The sequence below is a fragment of the Lagenorhynchus albirostris genome, chromosome 12 (assembly GCF_949774975.1).
Source record: "Lagenorhynchus albirostris chromosome 12, mLagAlb1.1, whole genome shotgun sequence".
Taxonomy (NCBI): Eukaryota; Metazoa; Chordata; class Mammalia; order Artiodactyla; family Delphinidae; genus Lagenorhynchus; species Lagenorhynchus albirostris.
This window is the reverse complement of record NC_083106.1, coordinates 29,992,685-30,009,224: the sequence shown is the minus strand read 5'-3', so window position 1 is coordinate 30,009,224 and position 16,540 is coordinate 29,992,685. Positions and strand designations below refer to the sequence as shown.

The following is a 16,540-nucleotide window of genomic DNA, read 5'->3' as shown; positions in this document are numbered from 1 at the left end:
ATTGAAACAGTATTTAAATTATGAGAAAATGGGTTAATGTGAGCCATTGAGGGTGTTCTTTATTCCATTTTGATACCACAGAAAAAAATAATAAAAATTGCCAAGGGATAGGGCAGGGTTAAATTAAAAATGTTTTAAGGGACATTTTACTAGGAACATGCATAATGCATTGGCTTTGAGTACATTCTGAAGAAACATGGATTCCAAAATTCCCTTAGCTCTTTCCTCTTTCCAGTGCTCTTCCCTCTATTGGGAGTAATAATTTTGCAAAAGTCCTATAAATGTCAGTCCTATCAGGACGCCCTAGCTCTGAATCCAGATGCTGCCACCAAAAGATGGAAAGTTGTTTCCTGGAGACAATACATACAGATCAACTTTCCAATTAGTAGCTACTTTTTAGAAAACTATCACTTTTGTAGTAGTCTGTTAACTGAGAAAAGAGAATGAAATTCACTTACTTGGTAATGATGTAATAGGATAAACAGGAAGCCAGTCCTTAAGAATGAGCAGTCCCCAGGTGTAGGTGGATTCATCCTCATTCAGTTTTTCCCTTACCTCCTCTTCCTCTCCCACCCACCATTTTCCTCCTAACATCAAGTGTTTTTTACATGCTTAATACCAAAATGTAAGCTCCTTGAGGGCAGGGACCACATTCTTTTGGTTCACTCTAATACCCTCTGTGCCCGGGCATGTGGCAGCCTGGCACAAAATAAATGCCAAATTAAGTACACAAATATTTATTGGGCAACTAGGGAAGGACAGAGGAAGGAAACAGCTAGGTGCTGGGGTCCCAGAGTATATATAATACAGAGACTTTCTTCTGGCTGGGAAAATGGGCTTGTTTACCATTTAAAATCAATGTTATTTTTTTTCCCCACCAAAGAACCCCTAATGGAAGAGAATTCTGTGAGGCTTTCTGCTTCACCTTGTTTGTGCCCTTTCCATCTATCAGCGTTTCACCATTGTGATGGGCTGTCTGCTGTCACCTCAACATCACTGTCCCCTCCTTCTGTAGTGTTCTTTGCACTGCAGGGGAGCCAGAAACTACACTTTCCAGAACCTCCTTTGCTTTCTAGTTCTAAGTCAGTGTGGCCCAAAGAGAAGCATTTCCAGGGGATGGAGGAGGCAGAGAAGGGAGAGGCCACCCTCCCTTGGAGGCCATCCAGGCAGAAGTGTGCACAGGCCCACAGACACGGGCATCGCAGCAGCTTCCAAGATCTCTCACAGGTCACCTGCTTTGGTGCTGTCAACAGCCTAGACAGCTGGTGACAGTTCCTTGAGACTCACTGCGTCGGTGCTGCAGGCTGAGGTGACGGGAGCTTCCTGGATGCTTCCAGATTCTCACGGCCTCCTGGGCCAGCTCCTGAGATCCGCCCAGGGTGGTACTGCAGATGCACCTTCCCTCGCCTGCCCTTCTGACGCTCGGTGGAAGCTTCTGACTCCCCACATTGAAACACTTTATGCTTACATCATCAGGTGGTTGTTTTCCTGACTGAACCCAAATAGAAAGGTTAAAATACTTGAATTTAGCATTAAGAGAAAAACAGGTTTCCTACATGTCTTAACTTAGTGAAAGAGATAATGCTTCACTGAGTCTACTGACTTTGTTAAACGCAGATGAAATGAAGAAAGATGAACCTGCAGGTTTACATCAGGCAATTTCTTTATTTCCTGTGTGACAGTATTTTGAGGACACAGATTCCTAAAAAAGTGGGGGAAATGGTTTTCTCTTCACTGATTGATGAACTATGTCTGGACAGTCGTTAAGCAGAAATGTGATGTATTCTGTCAAGGAAGTGGTCCAGTGTAACACTTTCAGGCTCCTGTGTGTGCCAATCTTGCTATATTTTCTTGCTGAGAAATACAAGGTCAAGCTGCTCAAATCTTATGGTGTACCGAAGAGGTCTGGGAGCCAGAGGTCAGTTTTTTGTTTTCCTAAGTGAATTATGAAAATACGCAATTTTTTTTTCCAGGAAAGGATGCCTAATGATGTTCTTTCCCACTAATGAGAAATTTTCATCATATTTAAATGAACTAAAAATGTCATTTAACTCATAACTTACCCAAACAACTCTCATCTCCTTCTGAAATTTAATTTTTATTGTAGTAACCTGATCATGTGTAAAAAATAGTTTTGCTTTTCAAAAAATAAATGCTGAATAAGTTGCCCTTGTGAATTGCTCTTCATTATTACGGCGGACAATGACCTTTTTTTCCTTTATATAGTTTTTATTGTGACATTCCTTTTTCTACATGAAGAAACAAATGAAAATCACACCAACTAGAGAAACTACTCTGCATTTTCCTTGCTCAAACCACAGATTAATTTTTGTGGAACAAATTTTCAAAAGTCATTTTTCATTATAAATTTGTCTAGATCGGTATTCAAAACATGATTTTTTGTGTGCAAGATTTTACTTTTTCTTTTCGGTACGCGGGCCTCTCACTGTTGTGGCCTCTCCCATTGCAGAGCACAGGCTCCGGACGCGCAGACTCAGCGGCCATGGTTCACGGGTCCAGCCGCTCCGTGGCACGTGGGATCCTCCCGGACCGGGGCACGAACCCGTGTACCCTGCATCGGCAGGCGGACTCTCAACCACTGCGCCACCAGGGAAGCCCGATTTTACTATTTTTTAACAAAAGCAGTGAAGACCCTGAAGAAGGACCCAGTGGCAACGTCTTCCAGGTGCAGTGTTCTCAGTGAGCGACACAGATACAGCTGCCGGGCACCCAGTGTACTCAGTGCTCCTGACTCCAGAGGCTGCCTCCATGGTTTGTTGTCTCAGACCAAGCTTCATCTGTGTCCATATCTGTATTTTTTTAGGGTTGATCCCACGCCTAGTAAAACAAGCTGCATTATGTTGAAACGGCACCACTTATTTTTCTACCACTAATCATTGTGCAAAACCAGAACATTTTCTTAATATTTAATGGCTAGTACAACAGCTTAACCCTTCATGCCACACTGTCATTCAGTTTAAGCAAAGAGGCTGGTTAATCTCAGTCTGCGTTGTTCAAGTATGTCTTCAGAACACACTAAAATGAATAATATGTGTCACTTGATAAGGAAAGTTCTTCAGTTTGAGACTCAGTTCAACTCAAACAGATTCAGATATGTTGACAGTCATGAAAGTAAGCATCACTCTTTCAAAGAGATTCTAAAACTCACCTAAAGAAAACCTTTGTTAAGAACTTAAAAAAAATTGGCTACTGTATTGTTTTTCATTTTATTTTTTCTAATCAAGACTACTCTTTTGTGGAAAAAATTGAGTTTTGATGACAAGCAAAGCAGCTTCTACCTATTAGCGGCAAAACCTTTTAAGATTGCCAAAATAAAAACTTTTGAGTACGCCAGTACTCCAGCAAGATGCAGAATGGTGGCCATGTGGTTACATCTCCTCTGTTGAGACTGCAGTGGCAAAAGTGTGAGGTAAGTATCAAGTCCCACGGAAGCAGAGTTCTCCTGAAATAAAACTATCCAGACACTTTTTAAAATCATCTTTATTTTGGTTGCAAAGATACAATTTACTTAGTTACTTAATATTTCATTTGTTCCCATTTGAAGTCTCATAGCTTGCCATGTAAAACATTGCCTTCACTATCAAACTGCTATATAAGAACATTATAAAATACAAACTATAAACTAAGATAATCTTCTTTACAGTATTCAGATTAGTGCATTAAAACAACATTGATTAAAAAAGGCAAGTGAGTTAAGTGGCGAACATCCAATTCCCTTTCTAATGAAGGATGGTACAAAATGGTATGAAGGGAAACAGAATTTTAAGTGTTAGGTGCTCAAAAACGGTAACTGTGGGAAAGTTACTTCCCAAAAGTAATCTTTATTATTCTACAGGACATAAGAGAAGGTAATTAATTTTCCATCATAACAGCTGTGGAAATACACAGCCGAATACAAGTTGGGATCTTTAGAATTCTAACACAATAGGTATTGATCTGTCATACTCTTCCTCCAAATCACATTAAACATTTATAGTGACCACACAATCCCCTGCAAACGAACGTGAGACTTAAACAGAACCCATATAAAAACAATCTATCCTTAGTATTTTACTAGCCAATCTACAGCAAATGCTTACTATATACACATCAGGAGTAAGAGATATACTAGGAAGTTATTCACTGATTTCATTCAGAATAAACAAGGGTCTTAAGAGAAAAATAACAGTAAAAGTTAAATAGACAATTTGTGTTGCTGTGAACTAGATAAAAACAAAACTCCAAACACAAACATATATGTTAATTTTTAAAGTTATTGACAATACTTCCTCTGCTGGCCCAAATCAAAATTAAATTTAAGATTTGTAATTGAAGTAACACAAACGTGGGTGCATGTTACACTGTGACAGAGAGGTGCACACAGAACACACACACACCTTTGAATTTACTAATTCCAAAAACTAAGTCAACAGGATAAATAAATTATAAACGAAAGGCACATACAATGTGGGCAAAAAACTAAGTTACTAGGTCGAAAAGCAGGAAGCTATGCCAGCAGTGATATTTAAAAAAACTTTCAGTATTAGAAAATATCAGATTTAATCCAAAGAAAACTTCCCCCCAAATAAAAATAACAAAGTATGGGAACCATCCTTTAAGCAACAGCTTTAAAATAATAACAATTAAAAAAACCTACCATGATTAAAGGAATCTTCCTACATAATTTACATAATGTAGTGCAATATTGTGCTCCTTTATAATCTTAGCCTTTCACTCCCCATATGATGAGACCGATAATTACGACTCCGATAACAAGGATAAAAATGATGATGCACAGGGTTTTCCTGGATTTGCGCTGCAGATGCGAAAAAACAAAAACACGTTTACAGATGTAGTGGAGCACCTCTATAGCAAGTGAAGATCATTCGGTTCACTTCTAGAGTAAAATCAATAGTAATTTATTGCCCTCATTTTGGGCTATATTTTTTTGCTTTTCAATACATATAGCCCTATGCTTTCAAAAAATATTCTTCTTGAATTAATGGTATAATTCAGGGGGTAATTATTCAACTTCTGTTGGTACTTTTTCTAGATGTGTGGTTGGGCTTAATTTAAAAATGACACAGAGAAATAAAAATTAATAACTTGAGCAATAGAGTTTACCTATGTGTGAAAACAAAAAACAGCTTAAAGGAAGATAAAAAAAGCAGAAGGTAAATATTGGTCTTTGAAAGCAGAATTTTCCAACAAGAGAAGAACTTAGAACTCATCTCTTTCAATTTCATCACGAAAGGCAGGAAGAATATTTAATTACCCTAATGGTTTACCCTAATTTATTTATTAGCGGAATTAGCTCCCCAGTCCAAGCTGAGTTAGTACAGGACTGGCACAGATTCATCTGCTTTCACCAGTCCTTTAAGGAAGGACGGTGGATGGGGAGAGGTTTTGGTTGTACGCGTTCCTGCTGGCCTGATGCCTGGTTCCTAGGCATCAGGCCAGGCCAGAGGCCTTCTAGGAGGCTCTGGGGTAGGGAAGGCCACATGGTTGGGGATTTAGGGGCTGGCCTCACTCAAAGCTGACGAAAGGTAGAATATATGAGTCCCTTCTTTAAAGTGGCAAGAAAACTTCCCTTCTCATCCAGACACCTACTCTCTATTCCCTTTATCCAAACCTCATAGAATTTTAACCAGGAGAAACTTTAGACAGTTTTTTGTCTCTTCCTTTTATAATAAGGAAATGGAGAAAGAGAAAGGGGAAATATCTTGCCCCATGGTCATACTGCTAGTGATTATCAAAAAAAGGATGGTTCCTTTCCACTGATGACTTGTCTACTGATCACACTGTGCTTAGGCTGTGAGCTACGTTTTTTTTAACATCTTTATTGGGGTATAATTGCTTTACAGTGGTGTGTTAGTTTCTGCTTTATAACAAAGTGAATCAGTTATACATATACATATGTTCCCATATTTCTTCCCTCTTGCATCTCTCTCCCTCCCACCCTCCCTATCCCACCCCTCCAGGCAGTCACAAAGCACCGAGCTGATCTCCCTGTGCTATGCGGCTGCTTCCCACTAGCTATCTATTTTATGTTTGGTAGTGTATATATGTCCATGCCTCTCTCTCGCTTTGTCACAGCTTACCCTTCCCCCTCCCCATATCCTCAAGTCCGTTCTCTAGTAGGTCTGTGTCTTTATTCCTGTCTTACCCCTAGGTTCTTCATGACATTTTTTTCCCTTAAATTCCATATATATGTGTTAGCATACGGTATTTGTCTTTCTCTTTCTGACTTACTTCACTCTGTATGACAGACTCTAGGTCTATCCACCTCATTACAAATAGCTCAATTTTGTTTCTTTTTATGGCTGAGTAATATTCCATTGTATGTATGTGCCACATCTTCTTTATCCATTCATCCGATGATGGGCACTTAGGTTGTTTCCATCTCCGGGCTACTGTAAATACAGCTGCAATGAACATTTTGGTACATGACTCTTTTTGAATTATGGTTTTCTCAGGGTATATGCCCAGTAGTGGGATTGCTGGGTCATATGGTAGTTCTATTTGTAGTTTTTTAAGGAACCTCCATACTGTTCTCCAGAGTGGCTGTACCAGCTCACATTCCCACCAGCAGTGCAAGAGTGCTCCCTTTTCTCCACACCTTCTCCAGCATTTATTGTTTCTAGATTTTTTGATGATGGCCATTCTGACTGGTGTGAGATGACATCTCATTGTAGCTATGATTTGCATTTCTCTAATGATTAATGATGTTGAGCATTCTTTCATGTGTTTGTTGGCAGTCTGTATATCTTCTTTGGAGAATATCTATTTAGGTCTTCTGCCCATTTTTGGATTGGGTTGTTTTTTTGTTATTGAGCTGCATGAGCTGCTTGTAAATTTTGGAAATTAATCCTTTGTCAGTTGCTTCATTTGCAAATATTTTCTCCCATTCTGAAGGTTGTCTTTTGGTATTGTTTATGGTTTCCTTTGCTGTGCAAAAGCTTTGAAGTTTCATTAGGTCCCATTTGTTTATTTTTGTTTTTATTTCCATTTCTCTAGGAGGTGGGTCAAAAAGGATCTTGCTGTGATTTATGTCATAGAATGTTCTGCCTATGTTTTCCTCTAAGAGTTTGATAGTTTCTGGCCTTACATTTAGGTCTTTAATCCATTTTGAGCTTATTTTTGTGTATGGTGTCAGGGAGTGATCTAATCTCATACATACTGGACATGTACCTGTCCAGTTTTCCCAGCACCACTTATTGAAGAGGCTGTCCTTTCTCCACTGTACATTCCTGCCTCCTTTATCAAAGATTAGGTGACCATATGTGCGTGGGTTTATCTCTGGGCTTTCTATCCTGTTCCACTGATCTATCTTTCTGTTTTTGTGCCAGTACCATACTGTCTTGATTACTATAGCTTTGTAGTATAGTCTGAAGTCAGGGAGCCTGATTCCTCCAGCTCCGTTTTTCGTTCTCAAGATTGCTTTGGCTATTCGGGGTCTTTTGTGTTTCCATACAAATTGTGAAATTTTTTGTTCTAGTTCTGTGAAAAACGGTTGGCAATATTTCTTAAAGTAGACTTATTAATTTCCCAAATCATTCCCATCCTTGAATATGAATGGAAACTGCATTCAAAATCTCTCAACATTCAAATAAACTATAAAACACAAAGAGCTAAAAAAAATTCTAATACTGTCATTTAAAATATAAACGTTAAGAGTTTTGCTCCATTATTCATTCCTGGCCCAGCTGTAGCTTTCTTTATTTCTCCAATGGCTTGTATATCTCACAGCTACAGGCAGGAATCCTTTTTCTTACAAAGTAAAAAAATTTGTAATTTACTTTGTGTCAACTAGAAGTAGTATAAAATTTACAAAAAGAATATGTTCCTGACTCTGAAATTATCCTGAAAACTACTTATACTTTTCAGTATTCCATACGGCCATCTAATTTTTCAACAGAATATACTCTGCATATATTACATATATTACATATATATTACTCTGCATATAAACAGTTCAAGTTTCAATCTCATCATGCCCATGTGTTTTCCCCAGATTCCACCTGGTTACCGCAGACCCATGTGTAACGTGCCTTCATCAACAATGAGAGCTGTTCCCCTAGAGTATCTTTTTTCCTGGGGCACCCTCTCCAGCGTGCGGTGGTGAGGTCCTGGGGTGCCATGGTGATGAAAGCATTTTCCACCTTCCTTTATGTTCATGGTCCATCCAAACTATTTAGAAGCACTGCACCGTATTTTGCAGAGGCATAAGTTTAATATCAAGGCTGCCAAGTGGGACTATTGGGAAGCTGCTCTCTTTCTAGCCCTTGTGTTGCATGGCTCTTTCCTCATCCCTCCAGGGCCTGTGGGATTAAGGATGGGGGCAACTCTTGCTCTGGAGGTACAACTTGGGAAGATGTGTTCCTTTTCCCCAGGGTGGCTATAGGCCTTCCCTTCCACAAGGAAGAGTAAAAATAAAACTTGGGGATATATCTATATCCCCCTGAAGTCCAAAAGGAAAATGAAATTATATGGAATCCCAGTCACTGATGAATCCTGCTAAACACTCTGAGCAGCTATAACTGTTGGTATTTACAGATTACTCTGTGTGTGTGTGTGTGTGTGTGTGTGTGTGTGTGTGTGTGGTCAACTATTCATGAATGACACCTACATTCTAGGACATGGTGACATTAGCTATCTTGAGCTGCATATCTGAATCTCATGCACAAAGACAGTAAACATGAGTTACTCTGTCGGTGAGCACAATTGGTTGTATAACTCAGCATCCTCTATATGCACTGATTTGTCCAGTGAAAAAAATGGCATTGAAACTAAAGGGAACTTCTAAGATCAGTGAGAAAAGTGAAAAGCAATTAAAAAATACCTAGGATGGTGATAATATCTTAGAAATTTTATAAGAAGGTAATAAGTTTCTGAGAAAATAATTATGAACAACTACATCAACAAAAAAAAATGAAGTTTTAAAAGGGAAATCAAATGCTAGGGTGGTATTTAGGGGTTCCCAAAGAGCCTGGGCTTATCTTTGTTAAACGTCAAAGGTCTACATATTAAGTGATATATTAATAGTTCATGGTGCTAATATTTGTAGTCCTTTATATATATTTGACTCATACCTATGGATTCCCTATACTAACCTGATTCACTTAAGAGATCAGTTCATTCCTGGTGAAGAGTCTGCTGAATGCTGACAGAATACCCACTGGTCAAGGACACTCACTCTAAGCTAATATAATTTCCACAGGACCTGAAGAGATCTTTCTGGACAAGGATCTTTGCCTCTTTAGTCCATAGTATCATTGACAAAAAAGAAAGGTAGAAGGGAACAGCAAGAAACAGAAGGAAATCGCTATCAAAGAGGTTTCTGGGTTGAAATGTCAAAATGACATCGGAGACCAAAAGTTGTCAGAAAAGACTGGAGTTGTGTACTGCTCCCCTCAAGACTCTAAACTTCCCATCCCTGTGGGCACAACACTGGTTCAAACCTGAGAACAGACAGGCTACATACACACAGTTTGAACTGACTGGCATATTTCTAGCCTGTCTTCCATGGTATTTTGAATTTTAACATCTCCAGCCACTTTAAACCTGATTTTACACACACACACACACACACATGTTTAAAAGTCTGAGTTATAAGACAATTCAGCACAGTTAATATTACCTGATAGTCTGCCGCCCTTGACAGCTGCTGGTTTGCTTGCTGGACGTGCACCTCAGCATTTTCCACATTGGCTTCTATGCTATCTTTAAAATAAAACACACACACAAAGCGGGTGCTGATGCTTTAGTAACAGAGCTGTATCAATCACCAGATTTTATTCAAGGTAAGATTAAACATGTTCACTATTCAAAGGTTAATATTAATAGTGTATGGGTAAGGCTGAATTTTTTTTTTTTAGTGATACTACTTCTCAGGTGATCCAAACAATACTGAAGAATTTGAAGGAAAGAAACTTGATTATCTTCATTATAGTGCACTCCAGTTCTACCTGGTAACCCCCAAAAGTACCGTCACCAGTACCTGCATTCTGTGATGGCCAACTCAGCAGCAAGCAAGGCATCTGAACTTTGGTTTAGGGTAAATATAGAGAACTGAAAACCGTCATCTGCTGGGCGGCCCTCATCAACCTCCTTCTGTGCTGAAACCTAGGCTCCCTGAGGGTCCCCAGAGCCTTCTCAACTGGTGACAATTTCCTCCCCCCCTCCTCTGACCTGGGGGTGGAACAGGTGTCAGTCTGTAGGATGGGTGACCACTGTTTCCTCCTCCTCCCTGCCGACTTTCAGTTTTAGAGCTATTGCTGCCCAACTCATTCAACCCACCTTGCTGCAGACATCCACAGATGTCTTTTCTTCTCATTCTTTGACTATTTTAGCCCCTGAGTCACTGATGTTCTTTTCGATGCTTCTACTGTCCTACATATCGGTGATTTCAATATCCAATTGCTGAGCCTCTAATGCCCAGGCCTCTCAATTCTTTGAACACATGTTTTTTCAAAGACTTTGCCTGTGGCGCTTTCCGAGCCACCCACAGCCATGGTCACACCCCAAACCTGTCATTACCAATAACTGCAGCTTCTCTATCATCTCCATTTCAGGTGTCACTCTCTGATTACCATCTGCTACCTTTAGAGTTCTCGCCTTCTAAGACCCCAGCTTTAGTGATCCTACCACTTTTTCACTGCCCCTCACATACTTCATGTCCTCACTTTCCTCTTCCCTAGCCTAGACTCCATATACACAGTCATCTGTCACTGGTTTCTTGCATTTCTCCTCAGCCCTCTTCCCTCCTACTGTGGTCACAGTTAGGTGACAAAACCCCAACCTGTCCCACGCAGCTGAACATGGGTGCAAAAAAGAATCGCCGTGATGACTTATTTCACTTTAAATTCTTGACTGCACAGCACGCCTGCCTCATCTCCCCAATTCCTGGAACACTAAGTCACACTTCCTCCTCTCTCCCCTAACTTCTCATGCCTCGTCACGCATTGTCATTCTCCACCAGTGACCTTATTTCTAGATCACTGAGACAATAGGAACAACCCGAAGACACTTCCACAATCTCCTTTGACCCTACCCACCACCACATGCAACAGTCTCTGTGCTCCCCATGCTTGTACTTTATCCCATTCCTTGTTGCCTAGTTCAAAGACTTCAGGCCAGCAATTTCCTCCCTCTCACTATCAACACTTCTTTCCCATCAATCCTATTGCTGTCATCTTAAAAACACACAAACAAACCCCCAACCCCTTCATTTATGCCACACCCACTGGCAGCTATGACCTCACTTGACTCCTAGAAAGACTTGTCTCCACTTGCTATCTCCAGTCGCTCTCCTCCCAGTGTCTTTTGAGCCTACTTTATCATGCTTTCACCTGCACTATTTCACCAGCACAGCTCTCATCTGAGGTCACCTATGCCCTACACATTGTTAAATTCAGCAGTCAATTCTAAAGCCTCAGTTTACCTAACCGAATAGCAGCATTTGAGAGAGCTGACCTGCCATCGCTCTTGAAACGCTTTCTCCTCTCCATTCTAAAACTATACATTCACGTGGTTTTCTTGTGTATCACTAGCTATTCTTTCTTGGTCATTTTTGTTCGTTCCTCCTCGGCTCTCTAGGCTCTAAATCAGGGATCAACAAACTTTCTTTGTCTCAGATAATAAATACTTTAAGCTCTGCAGTTCATTCATATGGTTTCTGTCATAAATACTCAACTATGCCTCTGTTGTACAAAACCTGTTGTAGATAACACATAAACAAATGGATGTAGTTTGCCGACCACACCCTAAATATTTACAAGTCCTCAGACACCCCTCTTCTCTATCTGCACTTATCTCCTAGGTGATCTCACCTAATCTCATGGCTTTAAATACCATCTATGTACAGATAACGCCCAGATTTATACCCCCAGGCCAGACGTCTACCCTTTACCCCATCTTCTCGGTACCAATGCCTATCAAACCTTTACCTGGGTGACACCTAGCCCCTGAATCGTAACAGATCCAAAAATCACTGATTTATAGCCATCCAAACCAGCTCCAGTGACAGATTTCCGCATCTCAGAAAACGGCACCGCCATGATTTTCGTGAGCCAGGCCAAAACCTTACAGTCACCCTTGAATTTACTCTCTCACATCCATATCCAGATAGTCAGTAGATCTTTTTGGCTCTACATTTAAAAAATATCCAGAATCCCACTGCTTCTCACCACTTCACTGCTTCCGTACTGATCCAAGACAACATAGCTGCCCACGTGGATTCCTGCAATAGGCTTTTAAGTGCTTTGTTTTTGGTCTTGTCCCTTTGCAGTCTGCTCACCTAAGTCAAATGATAACGCTCCTCTGCTCAAATCCTCCTGTGGCTTCCCCTCCATTAATACAAAAACAGTCCTCACGATGGCTCAGGGGCCTATGTAATCTGGTCTCCTGTGACTTCTGACATTGTCTCCATCCTCCTCTTGCTGACTCCATTGGCCCACGATGTCAGGCGTGCTTCTGCCTGAAGGCCTTTGCACCTGCGGTTCCCTCTGCCTGGAACATGTTCTCTTGCCTGCTCCCTTACTTCCGTGAAGTCTTCACTAAAATGTCACCTATCAGTGAGGCCTTACCTGACTCCCCCAGAAAAGCAGCACATTCCCCCCACCTCCTGCAGTCCTACCCCCGACCTGGCCTTATTTTCCCCGTAACACTTATCACCACCTACTTACTTTTCTTTCTGTTTTAATTGTCTCTCTCTTCCAATTAGATTATAAGATCTTTTATCTGTTGCTTAATTTCAGCTGAATCCTCAAGGCCTAGATATATGCCTGGATATAGTAGGCATTCAATAAACATTTACTGGATGAATGAATGGCTTTTGAAAATTTACCCTACTGGGGCTACAGAGGAGGGTAAGAATGGACAAATAATAATTATATTAAACTATAGGTCCAAGCATTTCAACTGAACCAAATTCAGAAAATGTATTAAATATATCTTTAGCATACCCACAGATATCTTCATATATCAAAATGATAAAGATGATCAGAATCCTGATCAATGTTGACAACTACACCTTAAATGAATTACAATTACATTTAAAACTTAAAGGAAGTCTTAGTCACTGATTTTTTTTTAAAGAATTTTTCAAAAAGAATTCTCAGTATCTAAGTAATACAACTAAATTAATGTACTAAAAAAGCTATAAGAATTAATGTTCAGGCAAATGGCTTCTTATTCCCTCTACTTTAAAAGACAAGATAGTGTGCACAATTATGAACAGATGTTTTCCCCAAAGTCCTTGGTGTGATAAGAATTAAATTGGGATAAGACAGAAACCAGAGATCCTAGAAATAAGCTAGAATGATGTTAAATGTTACCTTCCATGATCTCAGCAGCAGTAGACCCTGATTAAATTTGGAACTTCTTAAATAAATTAAGCTGGTCATTTCCACCAGTAGGAGCCGAAAACGAGATCTGTTTTAGATAATGCCAAGGGTGATGCTTTGTTTATTACAGACACTGTACTTTTGATTTCAGGAGGACCGAAAGAGAGGAAGGAGCTACCCTGGCTTGAGAAGTTACCACAGGTAAACTGAATGTAGCTTCCTTCTGCCTCATGAAATCGAATGAGTAGGGCTTACCTATTACATCTCCTTGCTCATGAATCATCATTCCCAAATCTTTAAATATTTCATTAATATCCATAATATCAGCCTAAGAGAAAAAAAATGCATATTATTGTAATCAGAAATTCAGTCCCCAATCCACAAAAGGAGAAAATTTTAAAAAACACAAACCACTGCTCATACCTAGGTGAGCATGCATCTGGACCTAATAACATATATTTGGGGAATATCAGAAAACTATTCTACTATAGGCAATACCAAGTAAGTAGCCTCTGAATCTCAGTTCTCTAAAATAAGTTTGTGATGTTAAAAATATCAAGTGATTCAGAGTGGAAATGAAGGACTATACGATAGAGAAGGGTTGTGGGTTACTGAATTTATGTCACGCAATATGATTAGTTTTGTTATCATGAATAGTATTTCCTCAAAAAAGTAAAAAATATTCTTATTGTATTTCTAGTAAAAATGTATATGTCAATTTGACACTTTAAAAGAATAAAACATTAGGTGTAAATTCAAAGCCTCACATTAATAAATCTGAAAATGCAATGGAAGAGTGATGGATAAATAAGTTATAAATTTAATTTTCTTCAATATATAACTATTATTTTGCTTGATTAAAAAGTAAAGTTTAAACACTTTATTCAGGAAAGGTGGGGCAATTTACATATTCATCCTGTGCCTCAGTTTCCCCATCTGTAGAAGGGCAATGATAATGACACAGTTAATTACTTCACAGAGCTTTTATGAGAACTAAGTAAGACAATTAAAGAATTCATCACATAGTGCTTGGTGCATGAAGCCCTCAATAAATGGTAGCTATTGTTAGCTATTATTAGCCCACTTCCTAGGGAACAGGTAGGTTCCCTAAGAACTAAGGCTACTAAACCTTTTAGACCTCTTTGATATCCTACACACACTAAAGAGAAATAAAACACTTTTAAAGCCCTTGGAAAAGTCTTATTCATGCAGGTGTGATGTGTATCATGTGCCATGGAAGCTTTCTAGACTCTCTGAACAGACCTTTATCTCTAGACTGATAATTTTCTCAATGCTCAGGTGGCTTGAGATGACTTAATAGAATTAAAAAAAAAAAAAAGTTGGAGTAGAGGGAAGTATATTTTCTCATCCTTGCACAAATTCTAAAGAAATTACTTTATTTTAACAGAATGACTCTAATTTATATGAAATATGCCATCAAATTGATACATCTATTTAGTTTTCTTTCTTGACCTCTCTCCCAGCATCATCTAAGCATCTTGAGGACAAACTCACTAAGAACAGAACAGCAATCCAATTCTGCAATGTAAAGCTTACTTCGAGTTGCCTAATAGAAGACTCTCTCTCCTGAATAAGGCGGAGGTCATCCTCTGTAATTTCTTCATCCTGCACCTGCACCTGAGGCTGAGTTTGGCTATTAAAAAGATAAGAATATGTAAAAAAGAAAAACCGGTATGAAAACAATGAGGCTTCCTTTTTATTTAAGAAATACTTATTGAATAGAATATTTTTCTTCAAAGTCATAGAACTGCTCACTTAAATTCTAAAAATATAACAGAAATGTTAACCAAATTTTATTCATGTTTCATTTCAATGATGTCATTATTATTTAATTATTGGAAACTATTATATTTGGCAAGTGAGTACTTCTTCTTGGTTGATTTAAACTTCACCTATGGGAATAATCTATATCAAATAATAATTAAGTCAATAATATTTATTTGGATAATTAAAGAGTATTATTGCTATACTGGAATATTTTTATATATTTTATAATAATGACTTTGAAAATTTTTCAAACTTATTGTTTTCTATTTATAAATAACTTAGGATAGTCATGATATATACTGAAAGCTTTAATTCTGCCCAGGGACTGTGATGTAAAAAACGTATTTGAAGAATTATCTTTTGATCTGTATAATGTTTTATACTTCTTACCTTTCCCAGGACACAAGATTCCTTTCTTTTGAGCTCTCCTCAGGAAAACCACCCTGAATAATTTAGTAACAGAATGGATTGAGAAGATGCAAAGGAAAAACACACAACACTCACATTTTACTTCATAATAATCTAAACTGATTTATGTACACACTGGAGTACAGGTGTAAGAAAAGAGAGAGAAAAGTTCTTGTTCTAGTATTTTAGGTCAATTACTTCAAGTAATAAAAAAAATTATATCCTAAGCTGACAAAGAAGGAATTCATTAAATATTCTCAAGGGCCAAATAACAAATATTATTTGATTAAAACATAATGTAGTCTTGGAACCTCTATGTTAAGGAACAACGAAACAACCTGTGATAGTTTCTAGGGAGATTTAAAATTAGATTAAGTCAAGATTCCACTCTAACTTATCCTTTATTTTCTCCAGGTGTACATTCGTTTTAAATATTCATACAATATATTCACTGTTCATTTACATCATCTTCATATAATGCAGGATTAAAGTGCTCTCTACTCCAGCAGGAATACAAAGTAACAGCCTCAGGCTCAAGTTAGGATTTGACTCTAATCTTTTCTGACAAAATGTTTCTATATTTTTACATAATCTTTTGTTCCACAACATTGAGAGAATAACCACAATAATACATAATGATCATCCTTCTTAAAAACTGATTAGAAACACCTGAAAATAAGTATTCAAATACCGATTTCCAAGCTATTCACAGGTCTTTACGACTCAAGAAACATGCCGTATAGCTCTTCACGGGGCCCTTGGAGGGTACCACGTTCTTTTTACAGTGCTGATTTAAATACTTACAGACACTCTGGAACTGGCTCTTACTCGAGCGACAAACTCTTTCTCTCTCTCAGCAGCCTGTCTCTGCGCCTTCTGAAAGTTTGTCAGTGATGTGGTGAATTCCGCCACTAAGCGATCCTTCTGTATTTTCCTTTGACGCTAGAGGAAAGCCGGGGGGGAAAGAAACCTACCAGAATCAAGCTGTGAAGCTCTAT

The 16,540-nt window shown here is 38.8% G+C and overlaps 1 protein-coding gene across 4 annotated transcripts in view; it reads right to left on the bottom strand.

The window, feature by feature from the left end:
- Positions 1–674: 674 nt before the first annotated feature.
- The window catches only part of STX7 (syntaxin 7), a 51,915-nt gene continuing 36,049 nt past the window's right edge, over positions 675–16,540 (bottom strand). The window contains exons 5-11 of one of the 4 annotated variants that reach the window (XR_009543815.1): positions 16,347–16,484; positions 15,525–15,577; positions 14,904–15,000; positions 13,602–13,674; positions 9,641–9,723; positions 4,658–4,816; positions 1,427–1,492 (exon numbers count right to left, since the gene is read on the bottom strand). Coding sequence is in view for 2 of the 4 variants with exons in the window: in XM_060167758.1 (XP_060023741.1) it covers positions 1,247–1,492; positions 9,641–9,723; positions 13,602–13,674; positions 14,904–15,000; positions 15,525–15,577; positions 16,347–16,484 (690 nt within the window). In the remaining 2 variants the exon portion in view is untranslated. The other 3 variants (XR_009543814.1, XM_060167758.1, XM_060167757.1) reach the window with 3 other exon arrangements.